The sequence below is a fragment of the Somniosus microcephalus genome, chromosome 19 (genome assembly GCF_052327205.1).
Source record: "Somniosus microcephalus isolate GS21.2 chromosome 19, FLI_Smic_1.0, whole genome shotgun sequence".
Taxonomy (NCBI): Eukaryota; Metazoa; Chordata; class Chondrichthyes; order Squaliformes; family Somniosidae; genus Somniosus; species Somniosus microcephalus.
This window is the reverse complement of record NC_141005.1, coordinates 4647933-4666377: the sequence shown is the minus strand read 5'-3', so window position 1 is coordinate 4666377 and position 18445 is coordinate 4647933. Positions and strand designations below refer to the sequence as shown.

At 45.9% G+C, this 18445-nt stretch overlaps 1 protein-coding gene across 4 annotated transcripts in view; it reads right to left on the bottom strand.

Annotated features, from left to right (window-relative positions):
* LOC147103513 (M-phase phosphoprotein 9-like) overlaps positions 1-10207 on the bottom strand; it is an 81796-nt gene extending 71589 nt beyond the window's left edge. The window contains exons 1-5 of one of the 4 annotated variants that reach the window (XM_086011863.1): positions 8940-10207; positions 8424-8582; positions 7298-7385; positions 6804-7019; positions 6561-6608 (exon numbers count right to left, since the gene is read on the bottom strand). In XM_086011863.1, coding sequence (XP_085867989.1) covers positions 6561-6608; positions 6804-7019; positions 7298-7385; positions 8424-8582; positions 8940-9400 — 972 coding nt within the window. In that variant the 5' untranslated portion in view covers positions 9401-10207. The remainder of the gene's footprint in view (positions 1-6560; positions 6609-6803; positions 7020-7297; positions 7386-8423; positions 8583-8939) is intronic. The other 3 variants (XM_086011862.1, XM_086011865.1, XM_086011864.1) reach the window with 3 other exon arrangements.
* Between the last annotated feature and the right edge of the window lie 8238 nt (positions 10208-18445).

Genomic DNA, 18445 nt, shown 5'->3' with positions numbered 1-18445 from the left:
TACCAGGTTATTTAACAATCAGGAAGGACAGGCAGGAAGGAAGGGGAGGTGGGGTGGCTATGTTAATAAAGGAAGGAATCACTGTAATACAGAGAAATGATATTGGGTCAAAAGATCAGGATAATGAAACAGTTTGGGTGGAGGTAAGGAATAATAAGGGGAAAAAAACACTAGTGGGCGTAGTCTATAGGCCTCCGCACAGTTGCAACTCTGTTGGACGGAGTATCAATCAGGAAATAGTTGAGGCTTGTAATACGGGAACATCTATAATTATGGGGGATTTTAACTATCATATTAATTGGACAAATCAAATTGGGCAGGGCTGCCTTGAGGATGAGTTCATTGCGTGTATTAGGGATGGGTTTCTTGAGCAGTATGTAACTGAACCGACCGGGGGCAAGCAACCTTAGATCTGGTCCTGTGTAACGAGACAGGATTAATAAAAAATGTCCTCGTAAAGGATACACTTGGAATTAGTGACCATAACATGGTTGAATTCCATATTCAATTAGAGGGTGAGAAGGTTGGATCTCAAACAAGCGTGCTAAGCTTGAATAAAGGAGACTATGAAGGTATGAGAGCGGAATTGAGTAGAGTGGATTGGGAAAATAGATTAAAGGGTAAGACGATACATGATCAGTGGTGTACATTTAACGAGTTATTTTACAACTTCCAAAAAAAATATATTCCACTGAGAAGAAAAGGGTGTAAAAGAAAAGACAGCCATCCGTGGCTAAGTAAAGAAATTAAGGATAGTATTCGACTAAAAACAAGGGCATATAAGGTCGCCAAATCTAGTGGGAGGATAGAGGATTGGGAAAACTTTAAAAGACAGCAAAAAATAACAAAAAGATTGATTAAGGGAAGATAATGAAAGTAAATTAGCAAAAAATATAAAAACAGATAGTAAGAGTTTTTATAGTTATATAAAAAGAAAAAGGGTGGCTAAAGTAAATGTTGGTCCCTTAGAGGATGAGACCGGGAAATTAATGGTGGGAAATATGGAGATGGCAAAAACACTGAATGAATATTTTGTATCAGTCTTTACAGTAGAGGACACGAAGAATATCCCAACACTGGACAAACAGGGGGCTATAGGGGGGGAGGAGCTAAACACGATCAAAATCACTAAGGAACTGGTACTCGGTAAAATAATGGGACTCAAGGCGGATAAATCACCTGGACCGGATGGCTTACATCCTAGGGTCTTGAGGGAAGTGGCGGTAGGGATTGTGGATGCATTGGTAATAATTTTCCAAAACTCCCTGGACTCAGCAAAGGTCCCGGCAGACTGGAAAACTGCTAATGTCACACCCTTATTTAAAAAGGGCAGTAGACAGAAGGCTGGAAACTGTAGACCGGTTAGCCAAACATCTGTGGTAGGTAAAATTTTGGAGTCCATTATTAAGGAGACAGTAACAGGACATTTGGATAATCATAATTTAATAGGACAAAGTCAGCATGGTTTTATGAAGGGGAAGTCATGTTTGACAAATTTGCTGGAGTTCTTTGAGGAAGTAACATATAGGGTGGATAAAGGGGAACCAGTGGACGTAGTGTATTTAGACTTCCAGAAGGCATTTGACAAGGTGCCACACAAAAGATTATTGCTTAAGATAAAAAATCACGGGATTGGGGGTAATATTCTGGCATGGATAGAGGATTGGCTATCTAACAGAAGGCAGAGAGTTGGGATAAATGGTTCATTCTCAGACTGGCAATCAGTAACTAGTGGTGTTCCGCAGGGGTCAGTGCTGGGTCCCCAACTCTTTACAATCTATATTAACGATTTGGAGGAGGGGACCGAGTGTAACATATCAAAGTTTGCAGATGATACTAAGATGGGAGGGAAAGTAGTGAGTGAGGAGGACATAAAAAACCTGCAAGGGGACATAGACAGGCTAAGTAAGTGGGCAGAGATTTGGCAGATGGAATAGTGCGTCGGCGGGTGTTTCAGCGGCAGCAGCGGGGCTATAAAAGTCCCAGAGACCAGGTAAGGCCTCCGTGCGTTGGCAGGAACTCAGCGGCAGCAGCGGGGCTATAAAAGTCCCAGAGACCAGGTAAGGCCTACCAATCTCCAGTCTCGGAACTCGGAAGGAAGGAGAGAAGTAAAAAGTAATCCAAGTGTGACGTCACCAGAAAGCGGGTAAGTGATTGGTTGGTAAGTATTTCTCCCTTTTTAAGCTTAAATCTCTTTGGTTTATAGTTTCTAAGGTGTGATATTCATCATCTAGAATCAGGGCAGAGGGTATTTAAGAATAATATTAATAAACTTAATTAATTACATAGAATGGGAGAGCAGGTGATGTGTTGCTGCTGCAATATGTGGGAGCTGGTGGACACCATTGATGCTCATGGTGATCACATTTGCAGTAAGTGTTGGCTGCTCGAGGAATTCCGGCTCCGCGTTGAAGAGCTGGAGTCCGAGCTTCAAACACTGAGACACATCAGGGAGGGGGAGAGTTACCTGGACTCTGTGTAGATTGGCGGTTAGGATCAGATCAGCCATGATCTTATTGAATGGCGGAGCAGGCTCGAGGGGCCGATTGGCCTACTCCTGCTCCTATTTCTTATGTTCTTATAGCAACAGCTTCAGCTACAGACGGTTGCAGCTGCAGCCGACTGTTTTGAAGCTGTTGCTAAGCAACAGGGTTTGTTGATTCACACGGAGCTTCTCAGTTTCGTATGTTTAAACATTAACTCTGGTATGTCCGGCACTTTTGATGTTACGGCACCAGCTCGGTCCCGTCAGTGCCGGATATCAGAAAGTTTCCTGTAGTAGGCGCAGGCAGGTAGTGCAGGGGTCCCCTGTGGCCATCCTCCTCTCAAACAGATATACCGCTTTGGATATTGTTGGGTGAGATGGCTTATCGGGGGAAGGCAGCAGTAGCCAACTTCCTGGCACCATGGGTGGTTCTGTTGCACAGGACGAGAGGAAAAAGAGCAGGAGAGCTATAGTGATAGGGGATTCTATTGTAAGGGGAATAGACAGGCGTTTCTGCGGCTGCAAATGAGACTCCAGGATGGTATGTTGCCTCCCTGGTGCAAGGGTCAAAGATGTCTCGGAGCGGCTGCAGGGCATTCTGGAGGGGGAGGGTGAACAGCCAGCTGTCGTGGTGCATATAGGTATCAACGATATAGGTAAAAAACGGGATGAGGTCCTAAAAGCTGAATATAGGGAGTTAGGAGGTAAATTAAAAAATAGGACCTCAAAGGTAGTAATCTCAGGATTGCTACCAGTGCTACGTGCTAGTCAGAGTAGAAATAGAAGGATATTTCAGATGAATACGTGGCTAGAGGAATGGTGTAAGGGGGAGGGATTCAAATTCCTGGGACATTGGAACCGGTTCTGGGGGAGGTGGGACCAGTACAAACTGGACGGTTTGCAGCTGGGCAGGACTGGGACTGATGCCCTAGGAGGAATGTTTTTGCTAGTGCATTTGGGGAGGGTTTAAACTAAAATGGCATGGGGTTGGGAACCTGTGCAGGGAGACAGAGGAAAGGGAAGCAAGGATAGAAGCAAAAGACAGGAAGGAGAAAAGCAAAAGTGGAAGGCAGAGAAATCAAGTGTGTAAATCAAACAGGGCCACAGTAAATAATAATTCTAAAATGACTAAGAGTGTTAAAAAAACAAGCCTGAAGGCTTTGTGTCTTAATGCGAGGAGCATTCGTAATAAGGTGGATGAATTAGCTGCGCAAATAGATGTAAACGGATATGATATAATTGGGGTTACGGAGACATGGCTCCAGAGTGACCAAGGCTGGGAATTCAACATCCAGGGATATTCAATATTCAGGAAGGACAGGCAAAAAGGAAGAGGAGATGGGGTAGCATTGTTGGTTAAAGAGGAGATTAACACAATTGTAAGGAAGGATATTAGCTCTGATGGTGTGGAATCTGTATGGGTAGAGCTGAGAAATACCATGGGGCAGAAAATGTTAGTGGGAGTTGTATACAGACCCCCAAACAGTAATGCAGAGGTTGGGGATGGCATTAAACAGGAAATTAGAGACGCGTGCAATAAGGGCACAGCAGTTATCATGGGTGACCTTAATCTACATATAGATTGGGCTAACCAAATTAGTAACAATACAATAGGAGGAATTCTTAGAGTGTATACGGGATGGTTTCCTGGACTAATATGTCGAGGAACCAACTGGCGATCAGGACATCTTAGACTGGGTATTATGTAATGAGAAAGGATTGATTAGCAATTTTGTTGTGCGAGGCCCCTTGGGGAGGAGCGATCATAATATGATCGAATTCTACATTAAGATGGAGAGTGAAGCAGTTGACTCAGAGACTAGGGTCCTGAATTTAAATAAAGGAAACTACAATGGTATGAGGCGCGAGTTGGCTAGGATGGATTGGGGAACGTTAATTAAAGGGTTGACGGTGGATAGGCAACGGCAAACATTTAAAGAGCGCATGGATGAACTACAGAATTTGTTCATCCTTGTCTGGCATAAAAATAAAACAAAAAAGGTGACTCAACCGTGGCTAACAAGGGAAATTAGGGATAGCATAAGATCCAAGGAGAGGACATATAAATTGGCCAGAAAAAGCAGCAAACCTGAGAATTGGGAGCAGTTTAGGATTCAGCAAAAGAGGGCAAAAGGATTAATTAAGAGGGGGAAAATAGAGTATGAGAGCAAGCTTTCAGGGAACATAAAAATTGACTGTAAAAGCTTCTATAGCTATGTGAAGAGAAAAAGATTGGTGAAGTCAAGCGTAGGTCCCTTGCAGTCAGAATCAGGGGAATTTATAATGGGGAACAAAGAAATGGCAGACCAATTAAATACATACTTTGGTTCTGTCTTCACAAAGGAGGACACAAATAACCTCCCAGAGATGTCGGGGAACATAGGGTCTAATGAGAGGGAGGAACTGAATGAAATCAGTATTTGTAGGGAAGTGGTGTTAGGGAAATTAACAGGATTGAAGGCCGATAAATCTCCAAGGCCTGATAATCTACATCCTAGGGTGCTTAAGGAAGTGGCCCTAGAAATAGTAGATGCATTGCTGGTCGTCTTCCAAAATTCTATAGACTCTGGCACAGTTCCCATGGATTGGAGGGCAGCTAATGTAACCCCACTATTCAGAAAAGGTGGTAGAGAGAAAACAGGGAATTATAGACCGGTAAGCCTGACATCGGTAGTAGGGAAAATGCTAGAGTCCATTATAAAAGATGTAATAGCAGAGCACATGGAAAACATTGACAGGAGCGGACAAAGTCAACATGGATTTACAAAAAGTAAATCATGCTCGACTAATCTACTGGAATTTTTTGAGGATGTAACTGGTAGAATAGATAGGGGAGAACCAGTGGATGTGGTGTATTTGGAGTTTCAGAAGGCTTTTGATAAGGTCCCACATAAGAGATTAGCGTGTAAAGTTAAAGCACATGGGATTGGGGGTAAGGTACTGACTCGGATAGAGAACTGGTTGGCAGACAGGAAGCAAAGAGATGGAATAAACGAGTCTTTTTCCGAGTTGCAAGCAGTGACTAGTGGAGTACCGCTGGATCGGTGCTAGGACCCCAGCTATTCACAATATATATCAATGATCTAGACGAGGGAACTAGATGTAATATCTCCAAGTTTGCAGACGACACAAAGCTGGGTGGGCGTGTGTGCTGTGAGGAGGATGCCGAGAAACTCCAGTATGATTTGGACAGGTTGGGTGATTGGGCAGAAGCATGGCAGATGCAGTATAATGTGGATAAATGCGAGGTTATCCACTTTGGTGGCAAAAACAGGAAGGCAGATTATTATCTGAATGGCAATAGATTGGGAGAAGGGGAAGTGCAACGAGACCTGGGTGTCCTTGTGCATCAGTCGCTGAAGATAAGCATGCAGGTACAGCAGGCGGTTAAGGCGGCAAATGGTATGTTGGCCTTCATAGCGAGAGGATTCGAGTACAGGAGCAAGGATGTCTTGCTGCAATTGTACAGGGCCTTGGCGAGACCACACCTTGGGTACTGTGTGCAGTTTTGGTCACCTTATCTGAGGAAGGATGTTCTTGCCATGGAGGGAGTGCAGCGAAGATTCACCTGGGATGGCAGGAATGACGTACGAGGAGAGATTGGGTCGATTGGGCTTATATTTGCTAGAGTTTAGAAGAATGAGAGGGGATCTCATTGAAATTTATAAAATTCTAACAGGACTAGACAGACTAGATGCAGGAAGGATGTTCCCGATGGCGGGGGAGTCCAGAACCAGGGGTCACAGTCTAAAGATAAGGGGTAAGCCATTTAGGACAGAGGTGAGGAGGAATTTCTTCACCCAGAGGGTGGTGAACCTGTGGAAGGCAGTTGAGGCCAATTCATTAAATATATTGAAGTTAGATATATTTCTCAAGGCTAAAGGGATCAAGGGATATGGGGCGAAAGCAGGGACAGGGTACTGAATTTGGATGATTAGCCATGATCTCATTGAATGGCGGAGCAGGCTCGAGGGGCCGAATGGCCTACTCCTGCTCCTATCTTCTTTGTTTCTATGTTTAAACAGTAACCTTCAGATTACAGCCTCCCAAACTCTGCAAAAGAATGCAAAATTACCTTTACTCGTTCGTGCTCTTTTCCTAGTGACTCATATTGTGTAAGCAGCTGCAATAGAAAAGGGAGGTTAGCTTTTATATTTGAACCAAAAATTAAATACTGCATTTACAAATTCTGTTAATTGAAGGATAGTGGACTCCTGCAAAAACTCTGTATAAAAGCAGGAGGAATAGATCAGTACAAATACTGGCTCTGTTACTCTCTCAAGCCAGCTTAATTCCGATAAATGAATTTGCAACTCACATCCTGTAGTATTTTGTGCTCTTGTTTCATTCTGGCATCTTTATTATCAGAGTGTTTGTAAGCTTTTTCAAAAGCTTCTTCTAGGTCTTTCAGCCTGCTGTTGAGTTTGTTGACCATGTTATCTTTCTCCTTGTTCTCTTTTCGCATTTCATCAAGACGCTGTTGTAAAGCCTGGGCCGCAGTACTAACTGCATCATAGCATCCAGGCCAGTCAGCCTAACCAGAAGTACAAGAATAATCTTGAACAGTTGGAAAATAAAATGACTTGAAATAAATAAACTAGCAAGTTATTATTGGCTTTTTTTGTGGATGCTACAAGCTGTTTAAATACTCTACAGGCTCTATTCACTATACAAATACTTTCTAAGCTATTATACAGTCTTCACTTAGGACTGAAGGGATCAGCTTCCTCAGACTACAGTACTTGCTCAAAATTATGCACAAATTTCCTGCTAGAGGTAATGCTGATGTCCTGTTCAAGGACTTCTACCCACCAGCTGCATTTCCATTAAGTAGTTCTTGTTCTCTAGGTCTCGAATACGATTGCCAGCTTCAGATAAAGCTCTTTCTAGTTGTTCACATCTGAAAATTCAAAGTGACAGTTAGAACTATTGCAAAGGTTTACACAAAGTTATCAACAATGCTCATTAAAATATTACGCACAAGGTATGTATTTTGGGTAATCAAATTTGGCACAGTGTCCCTAAACTAGGGATGTGGGGATGTGTTTTAACTGTGTTTGCCATCATCTCTTAAAAGTTGTGATCAAGTTTTCAGCAATTTATTTGCTCTCCAAGTTCACTGAGACTCCAGTCTGCGGCAGAGTTTACCTCAGCTGATACTGAAACCAGATATTTTTTGAGCCCCATTTTAGCAAATTCTGCAGCCCTTTTCATACCACAGTAATCGATACCTACTTACACTCTCCAGCAACAGCAATCTGATCACTTCACTGACAGAATCCAAAATCTGTCGGTCCCATAACACACAAATCTGTAGGTGCCCCGTAACATACTTTTTGACTGCGCTAGCGTACTGTGCTGTCGAGCAGGTCCAAATTCACTTGTGCTTTTGGGGGCTTTAAATCTCTGATTTCAAGGTTGATTATTTTAAGCAAGGTCTTTATAATTTGCATGTAGTATAAGAAATATTTTTCTATGATCTTCAGTTATGATTAATCACACTAGGAAAAAAACTATTTTTGTTATATACAGGAAACTTTGGTTTATCCGGAGGTTAACTGTCCGGAATGCTCGAGCCACCGGCAAAAATCAGGAGCCATTTCGTTAGGTTTTTTTTCTTTTCGTTGCTTTTTTTTCACCAGTCAGGCTCTGCAAGGTCTCGCTGAAGCTGTTGCTAAGCTACAGAGACGCTTGCAAGGTACGGCCGACTGTTTAGAAGCACAGGGTTTGTTGCCAGATACGGAGCTCAAAATCTCCGTATGTTTCAACATTAGCGCCGGTTTGTCCGGCAGTTTTGATGGGACGGCAACAGCTCGGTCCCGTCGGTGCCGGATAGCACAAAGTTTCCTGTATTTGAACAAAAAATTAAACACAAGAACAGCAAGTGAGGTAAAGGAAATTAAATATATTTGATCACTTTAAATATATGTAAAATCACCTTTTAAAAAGATTCTTATTGTGTTTCTCTGCTTCAAATATTGCAGAAGGTCCATTTAAGGTTTCCAGTTTTTCCTTAAGGCTGTTGATTTCTGCCTCATAATAGGCTCTAATGTCGGCCACATGACGCGCATGTTTCTCACGTAGGTTTAGGCGAGCTCTGAAAATAAAATTCCATTTAAAAAAAAAGATTCTGAATTTAAGTTTACTGTGCAGAAGTAAATTGGATTGACTGTACAGTATTACCACACTTAGCATTTGAAATATTATATGTTTATGCAAACAATACCTAGCAAATTTCAAGTTCTGCAAATTTGTACTGGGCGCCCATGCTGAAGTCTGGATTCAGCATCCGCTGAAAATAGCTGGCACCATGACACGGCACATTAAAGTGCTGTTACACATCAAAAACTGTCTAAAAGCAGTTGGGAGGTCCAAATAGATTCTTAGCAATATAAAAATTAAAAGTTTCTTAAATTTTGAAGTCTTTTCTTATATAGTGTTAAAAGTCACTTACATGGATAACATGATAGGATCTTCAAGATTTGATGCAGATATATTATGGTCCAATGATCCACTTACACTATTTGTAATCCCTGACTGCCCAATACAGGGCACAGATGGTGGAGTCAATGTGGAACTGCTGTCCTCTCCTTGCTCATGCGATGAGCTTGCATTCCTAGTTTGCTTTAAGGTTATAGAATGTTGACCATGCATAGCAGAGGAAGACCGAGAAGCAGGATGGAGATTCCAGTTCTGCAATGGCGACGAGCTTTTCTGTGGGGAACATCTGGAAGTGCTGGTCAATTCTGGTCCTGGAGCAGTACCTACACGTGAATCTGAATTAGGATCCGTAAAGCTGTGTATGGTTACACCCACTATAGAGTCAGGGCTAACTGAAGACCGGGTATCAGATTCTGAAACCGCTACTGGAGTACTGAATTGATAACGTGGAGAAAATGCTGCAGATGGCTTCATATGAAGAGTGGGATCGAGTGTTAAAACCTTATTTAGGGGAGAGAAAAATTGAAAGATTAATTTTTTTTTTTTTTTTTTAAGTAAAATCTCATTCTATACCAACACAGGAGTTACATTTCTGAAAAGTCAATTTCAAAATGCCCTAATCTCGCTCAGACAGGCCAAAGGATGGCTGTTGTAGAAAATGGATAAATATCACATAGGGGTGTGCTTCTGATTTTGGGGTGATGGTTGAGACAGAGTAATTTTGCATCGGGCTCTGCTGAGTGTGCTCGATATCAACACTGGGTGCCTGAAATGGAAAGTATTCAATTTCCCAGCACCAACATCCCCCACCCTGATGAGCAAAAAGTAAACCCACTGATCTCTTACTGGTGAGACACCTTCGTTTAGTGAGCAAGCGTGGGATCACACATGTGGGATCACACATGTGGGATCACACATGTGGGTGACAGCCCAGTATCATGACATCATCACTTCACAACAGCTTGTGACTTTCTCTAAATAACCAGGAGTGCGAACCTCAGCTGATTTTTCACCACCCTAGAATGGGGATGTTGATGTCTAAATAAGCAACTAACTCTGCACAGACTAGAAGTTAAACATGGAACTTTTAGTATATGCATTCAGAGTTATACCACAAGGTGGAGAATCCACTAAGCGAAATCAGCAAGATCCAGCATTGCTTTTTTCCAAGTTTTAATAATACAAAATGTGCCAATTTAAATGGAATTTGGTATCTCAACAAACAACAGTCGTAACATATAGAAACATCCGAGATTTTGGAGAGTGGCTTTATTTTAAACTAGCTGGAGTGCCCGGCGGTGCCGAGGGTTTTTTGAGGGCATGTTGTTGTTGGGGGGGGTGGGGGGGGCGAAGAGAGGACGGCGGGGGGGGAAGAGAGAGAGACGGGGGGGAAGAGAGAGAGAGAGAGACGGGGGGGAAGAGAGAGAGAGACGGGGGGAAGAGAGAGAGAGAGACGGGGGGGGAAGAGAGAGAGAGAGACGGGGGGGAAGAGAGAGAGAGAGACGGGGGGGAAGAGAGAGAGAGAGACGGGGGGGAAGAGAGAGAGAGAGACGGGGGGGGAAGAGAGAGAGAGAGGACGGGGAAGAGAGAGAGAGAGACGGGGGGGAAGAGAGAGAGAGACGGGGGGGAAGAGAGAGAGAGACGGGGGGGAAGAGAGAGAGAGACGGGGGGGAAGAGAGAGAGAGACGGGGGGGAAAGAGAGAGACGAGGGGGGGAAAGAGAGAGACGGGGGGGAAAGAGAGAGACGAGGGGGGGAAAGAGAGAGACGGGGGGGAAAGAGAGAGACGGGGGAAAGAGAGAGACGGGGGAAAGAGAGAGACGGGGGGGAAAGAGAGAGAGCGGGGGGGAAAAGAGAGAGACGGGGGGGAAAGAGAGAGACGGGGGGGAAAGAGAGAGACGGGGGGAAAGAGAGAGACGGGGGGGGAAAGAGAGAGACGGGGGGAAAGAGAGAGACGGGGGGGAAAGAGAGAGACGGGGGAGGGGGAAAGAGAGAGACGGGGGGGGAAAGAGAGAGACGGGGGGGGAAAGAGAGAGACGGGGGGGAAAGAGAGAGACGGGGGGGAAAGAGAGAGACGGGGGGGAAAGAGAGAGACGGGGGGGAAAGAGAGAGACGGGGGAAAGAGAGAGACGGGGGGAAAGAGAGAGAGACGGTGGGGGAAAGAGAGAGACGGGGGGGAAAGAGAGAGACGGGGGGGAAAGAGAGAGACGGGGGGGAAAGAGAGAGACGGGGGGGAAAGAGAGAGACGGGGGGGGAAAGAGAGAGACGGGGGGGAAAGAGAGAGACGGGGGGAAAGAGAGAGACGGGGGGGAAAGAGAGAGACGGGGGGGAAAGAGAGAGACGGGGGGGAAAGAGAGAGACGGGGGGGAAAGAGAGAGACGGGGGGGAAAGAGAGAGACGGGGGGGAAAGAGAGAGACGGGGGGGGAAAGAGAGAGACGGGGGGGAAGAGAGAGACGGGGGGGAAAGAGAGAGACGGGGGGGAAAGAGAGAGACGGGGGGGAAGAGAGAGACGGGGGGGAAAGAGAGAGACGGGGGGGAAAGAGAGAGACGGGGGGGAAGAGAGAGACGGGGGGGAAAGAGAGAGACGGGGGGGAAAGAGAGAGACGGGGGGGAAAGAGAGAGACGGGGGGGAAAGAGAGAGACGGGGGGGAAAGAGAGAGACGGGGGGAAAGAGAGAGACGGGGGGAAAGAGAGAGACGGGGGGGGAAAGAGAGAGACGGGGGGGAAAGAGAGAGACGGGGGGGAAAGAGAGAGACGGGGGGGAAAGAGAGAGACGGGGGGGAAAGAGAGAGACGGGGGGGGAAAGAGAGAGACGGGGGGGAAAGAGAGAGACGGGGGGGAAAGAGAGAGACGGGGGGAAAGAGAGAGACGGGGGGGAAGAGAGAGACGGGGGGGAAGAGAGAGACGGGGGGGAAAGAGAGAGACGGGGGGGAAAGAGAGAGACGGGGGGGAAAGAGAGAGACGGGGGGGAAAGAGAGAGACGGGGGGGAAAGAGAGAGGACGGGGGGGAAAGAGAGAGACGGGGGGGAAAGAGAGAGACGGGGGGGGAAAGAGAGAGACGGGGGAAAGAGAGAGACGGGGGGGAAAGAGAGAGACGGGGGGGAAAGAGAGAGACGGGGGGAAAGAGAGAGACGGGGGGGAAAGAGAGAGACGGGGGGGAAAGAGAGAGACGGGGGGAAAGAGAGAGACGGGGGGAAAGAGAGAGACGGGGGGGAAAGAGAGAGACGGGGGGGAAAGAGAGAGACGGGGGGGAAAGAGAGAGACGGGGGGGAAAGAGAGAGACGGGGGGGAAAGAGAGAGACGGGGGGGAAGAGAGAGACGGGGGGGAAAGAGAGAGACGGGGGGGAAAGAGAGAGACGGGGGGAAAGAGAGAGACGGGGGGGAAAGAGAGAGACGGGGGGGAAGAGAGAGAGAGACGGGGGGGAAGAGAGAGAGAGACGGGGGGGAAGAGAGAGAGAGACGGGGGGGAAAGAGAGAGACGAGGGGGGGAAAGAGAGAGACGAGGGGGGGAAAGAGAGAGACGGGGGGGGAAAGAGAGAGACGGGGGGAAAGAGAGAGACGGGGGGAAAGAGAGAGACGGGGGGGGAAAGAGAGAGACGGGGGGAAAGAGAGAGACGGGGGGGAAAGAGAGAGACGGGGGGGAAAGAGAGAGACGGGGGGGAAAGAGAGAGACGGGGGGGAAAGAGAGAGACGGGGGGGAAAGAGAGAGACGGGGGGGAAAGAGAGAGACGGGGGGGAAAGAGAGAGACGGGGGGGAAAGAGAGAGACGGGGGGGAAAGAGAGAGACGGGGGGGAAAGAGAGAGACGGGGGGAAAGAGAGAGACGGGGGGAAAGAGAGAGACGGGGGGGAAAGAGAGAGACGGGGGGGAAAGAGAGAGACGGGGGGGAAGAGAGAGACGGGGGGGGAAAGAGAGAGACGGGGGGGAAAGAGAGAGACGGGGGGGGAAAGAGAGAGACGGGGGGGGAAAGAGAGAGACGGGGGGGAAAGAGAGAGACATACCCCTGGGATCACACAGCCAGATACAACCAAAAGATAAATTTAATCAATTAGAGATAGAGATGGTTTAAACTTAGAGAGGAGTTCCTCAAAATGAATGACGATCAAAATCAGGAGAGGGAGAGACACAAGAGAGAGCTGAAGCTACTTGAGAACCAGGTGAATCTACTTAGGAATCAGGTGAAAGAGCTGCAGGAAAAAGAAGAGAGCCCATAGAGGAGAGATAACACCATTAGACCAGCAACCAGAGGCTAGAGATAAGACAAGACAGAGCCGGACGAACGGCTGCACTCCACACGGAACAAAAGCAACAGACACACAATACAAGGGGTGCCACACAGACCGACCAGCATACTGATTCGCAATCTTCCCCCACCACCGTGGAACCACAAGCGAGCCGCTCACAAGAGGTACGCACACACCAGACACCCCAGCCCAGCACACACACTATGAGTCCAAGCGAAAGCCACCAGACAGTAAACACAAACAAGGCTGACGTCGTAATACTCATAGACTCAAATGGGAAATTTCTATGGGAGGAAAAAGCTCTTCCCTAGAAGTAAAGTAGAAAAGATCTGGTGCCCAACAACAAACAGAGCCATGGGATGGCTGACCAAAGCCAGATTAGGCTCCCCCCAACACATAATAATACACACGGGCACAAATGACCTAAAGACCCAACAGAAAGAAGTAGCAACATCGCTCAGAGCAATGATTAGGAAGGCAAGCAGTACATTTCCAAACACTAGAATCACTGTTTCCACAATATTGCCGAGAACAGGCTTCAACAACAACACAATTCATGAGATAAATGCCAGCATAGCAAGAGACTGCGAATCAAACCACAACGTACACCTGGCCCAACACCCCACCCTCGATGAGGAATGTCTTTACGACCACGTCCACATCCAAAGGCAAAGAATATCGATCTTTGCTAAAGCCCTGAAGGACGTCGCTTTTAACCGGGTCCATACTCAGACTCCAAGAGGACCCCCCCCCCGACCACCAGAGATCAGCGGGGTACATATCAGGAACACTACAAGGGACCACCAACACACCAACCGAGACCAGAGAGGATCCCCATGCAAAACAACAATATCAGACCTGCACACTCCTGTCCCACAGGGGAACAGGACCGCTCCAGCCAGACAGAGGGAGAGGATGCACAGGACGTACGCAATACCTCAGACAGAAACAATCCATTAAGAGACAATAAGCAGATGTGCAGCAGCATCTACTTCTGCCTTATGGATCAAGGACTAATTAATAGAAAGAACTGTAACCAAATTGTATTAACTTTTATAGACAACTGAAGTGATCTTTTTTTTTCCCCACACTTAGACACGACAAACACGTACCACTCTTTAACCTATCATAGTAAAAGATCAACTTAACATGAAATCCTTATATATTTCGACCTGGAATAGCCAAGGTCTACGCTCTTCAGCGCGAGAAGTGAAAAGTAGGACCCCAGAGTTCATAGATGAAACTAAAGACCTAGATATTATCATTTTACAGGAAACTTGGTATAAAGGAAAAGGACACACTGGCTGTCCCCAAGGGTACACTGAGCTAGTGGTCCCCCTCCAATAAATTACCAAGTGTAACCCAAGGCAGAGACTCCGGAGGCATACTGATCTGGTTTAAAACAGAACTTAAGAATTACATCAAATTTATAAAAAAGGGCGAAAACCATATGTGGCTCAAACTTGAGAGGGAGATTATCTCTAACACCCAAGATGTTTACATTTGCGCACTTTATATCCCTCCAATCGATTCCCCGTACTTTAAAGAGGACACCTTCTCCAACATAGAGGGGGAAATTATCCAATACCAGGCCCAGGGGAACGTGTTGATCTGTGGGGACCTCAATTCAAGAACGGGCGAAGAACCAGACTTCACAATAATCAGGGAAACAATTACGTTTTCTGGAATAACCACTTTGACATCCCTTCCCTTCCATACAGGCATAACTGCGACAAGCAGTCAAATACCAACGGAAAACAGCTACTACAGCTCTGTCGAAACCTGGGTCTGTACATTGTCAATGGTAGGTTCATAGGAGACCTCCTAGGAAGATCGACCTATTGCTCACCTCTTGGCTGCAGCACAGTAGACTATATGATTACAGACTTAGACCCATCCTCTTTCAGAGCATTCACAGTCAAACCACAAACAACACTGTCAGATCACAGTCAAATTAATATGTTCCTCAAAAAGACAGAAACAAACAACATAGAAACACAACCCAGTAAACTGGACAACACCAAAAAATCGTACAGATGGGCCAAAAACGACACGGAAAAATACCAGAAAACAATTAGCAATGCATCAACTCAAGCTCTCTTAGGACACCTTTCTGGATAACATATACACTCACAATAAAGAAGGCGTAAACCGAGCAGTTAGTAAACTAAACAATATTTTTGATAATTTGGCAACAAATGCAAACTTGAAAGCTCGCAAGAACAAACCCAAAACAAAAAACTATGAAAAATGGTTTGACCGAGATTGCCATAACATGAGGAAAAAAACTTAGGAAAAATATCAACCAAAAACACAGGACATCCAGAAAACGAGGAACTACGCCTTACTTATTGTCAGACACTAACACAATACAGAAACACACTCAGAACCAAAAAAGAGCAATATATTAAGAATACACTCAGCTCCATGGAGGAATCCATTGATCCCAATTGTTTCTGGGAAAACTTGAAAACACTACACAAAAAACAACACGACGATTTGGCCATTCAAAATGGGGACACATGGGTAAACCACTTTGAAAAATTATACCAGAAACAACACACTAAGACCAGAGCAACACCAAATATGCAAAAAACTGGAAAAGCTAGAAATGGCCATAAAAGATAACCAAACCCGCTAGACGCCATAATAACAGAAAAAGAACTTCTTGAAAAACTCAAGGACCTGCGACCAGGAAAAGCCTGCGGGACAGACGGCATACTAAACGAGATGATTAAATACACAGACAACAAAATGAAACTGGCTATCCTAAAACTCTTGAACTTGGTTCTGAGTGTCGGTTATTTCCCTGATATCTGGAACAAAGGACTCATAACGCTCATATACAAAAGTGGGGACAAAATCGACCCAAACAACTATCGAGGCATCTGTGTAAACAGTAACCTGGGGAAGGTATTCTGTAGCACCATAAACAAAAGACTTATAAACTTCCTTGAGGAGCACAATGTCTTGAGTAAAAGCCAAATTGGATTCCTGCCAAACTATAGAACATCCGATCATATCTTCACCCTACAGACCCTAATTGACAAACACGTTCACCATAACAAAAGCAAAATCTACGCATGCTTTGTAGATTTCCAGAAGGCTTTCGACTCCATCTGCATGACGGTTTATTCCTGAAACTTATCGAAAGCGGGGTAGGGGGAAAAAACATATGATGTAATTATATCAATGTATACAAGAACAACAAATGTGCAGTTAAAATTGGAGACAAACAAACAAAAATACTTCCCACAGGGGCGGGGGGTGACGCAGGGCTTCGCCAATCTCACCGACACTCTTTAATATTTACATAAATGGATTGGCAAAACTACTTGAACAATCTACAGCACCCCGGCCTCACCCTATATGAATCCAAGGTTAAATTCCTCCTCTATGCAGACGACCTGGTTCTGCTGTCACCAACTAAGGAGGGGCTACAGCAGAACCTGGACCTGCTGGAGTCGTACTGCCAGACTTGGGCCCTGACAATAAATCCCCTAAAAAACAAAGTCCTTGTGTTCCAGCAAAGATCCAAACATCAGGGACCCAAAAATAAATTTCACAGTAGGAACAACCAAAATTGAACAAACCACTAACTACATATACTTGGGGCTTAAAAATCAGTTCTACGGGAAACTTCAAACTGGCTGTGAATGAACTGAAAGAGGAAGCAAGAAGGGCTTTCTGTGCCATCAAAAAATCAATCCAAATAGAAATCCCAATTAGCATTTGGCTCAAAATTTTCAAATCAGTAATTGAACCAATTGCACTCTATGGCAGTGAGGTATGGGGACCGCTAACTTCAACAAGAATTTGCAAAATGGGACAAACAGCCCAATTGAGATCCTACATGCAGAATTCTGTAAAAGTATCCTTCGGACTCAAAGAAAACAGTAAACAATGCATGCAGGGCGGAACTAGGCCAATATCCATTAATATCACTATCCAAAAAAGAGCCACCAAATTTTGGAATCACCTACAAATGAGCAATCCCCCAATGCTATCACTACGACGCCCTGAAATGCAAGAGCTGACCATAAAGAAGAATACCCTCAGTCAACTAGTCCTGGGACTCAGTGAAGTAACTACTAACAATACTAACAATAACCAGCCCCCAGGACAGTGACAGGGTAACACAAAGAATTCGACCCAACACAATCGTCGCTAAGCAAAAGGAAAAATATCTGACATATTGGGCAGAAACAACAAAAACCCAAAGCAAACTCAATTGCTACTTGGCCCTAAACAGACAATACAACATAGCTGATTACCTGACCATGGTAAAGGATAACAAACTGAGAAGAACCTTGACCAAGGTACAGGACCTTAGCGAAACATAGCCTAGCGATCGAAAAAGGCAGGACACAGGCAGACCAGGCTGCCAAGAGAAGACAGGATATGCTCTCACTGCAGTCAGGAAGTAGTGGAGACAGAGATGCACTTCCTCACAGCCTGCGGAAAATATCAGGGCATCAGGGAGAATTTCATACCAAAAATTCTCACAAATATGCCCCGATTTCAGAAATCTGAATGACAACCAAAAACTCCCATTCCTACTGGAGAGGAGAGAAGCTGTGTAACACTGGCGGCAACACTATGTTACAGCTTGCCATGAACAGAGGGACATACCAGTAAACTAAGAATATATATAAACAATGCGAATGTATATTTATACACTCAGGGATATACCTGTTTATACACTGTATGAAAAGAACTGCGTTTATGTGCTAAACCATAAATGTATTTTGATGCTTTGGGCAACATAAGATGTAACTTATCAGTGCCAATAAAGCGATTTGAATTGTGAATTGTGAATTGTGGAGAGAGAGACGGGGGGTGGGGGAGAGAGAGAGAGACGGGGGGGGAGAGAGAGAGACGGGGGGGAGAGAGAGAGACGGGGAAAGAGAGAGACGGGGGGGAAAGAGAGAGACGGGGGAAAGAGAGAGACGGGGGGAAAGAGAGAGACGGGGGAAAGAGAGAGACGGGGGGAAAGAGAGAGACGGGGGGAAAGAGAGAGACGGGGGGGAAAGAGAGAGACGGGGGGAAAGAGAGAGACGGGGGGAAAGAGAGAGACGGGGGGAAAGAGAGAGACGGGGGGAAAGAGAGAGACGGGGGGAAGAGAGAGACGGGGGGAAAGAGAGAGACGGGGGGAAAGAGAGAGGACGGGGGGAACGTAGAGAGAGACGGGGGGGGAAAGAGAGAGACGGGGGGAAAGAGAGAGACGGGGGGAAAGAGAGAGACGGGGGAAGAGAGAGACGGGGGGAAAGGAGAGAG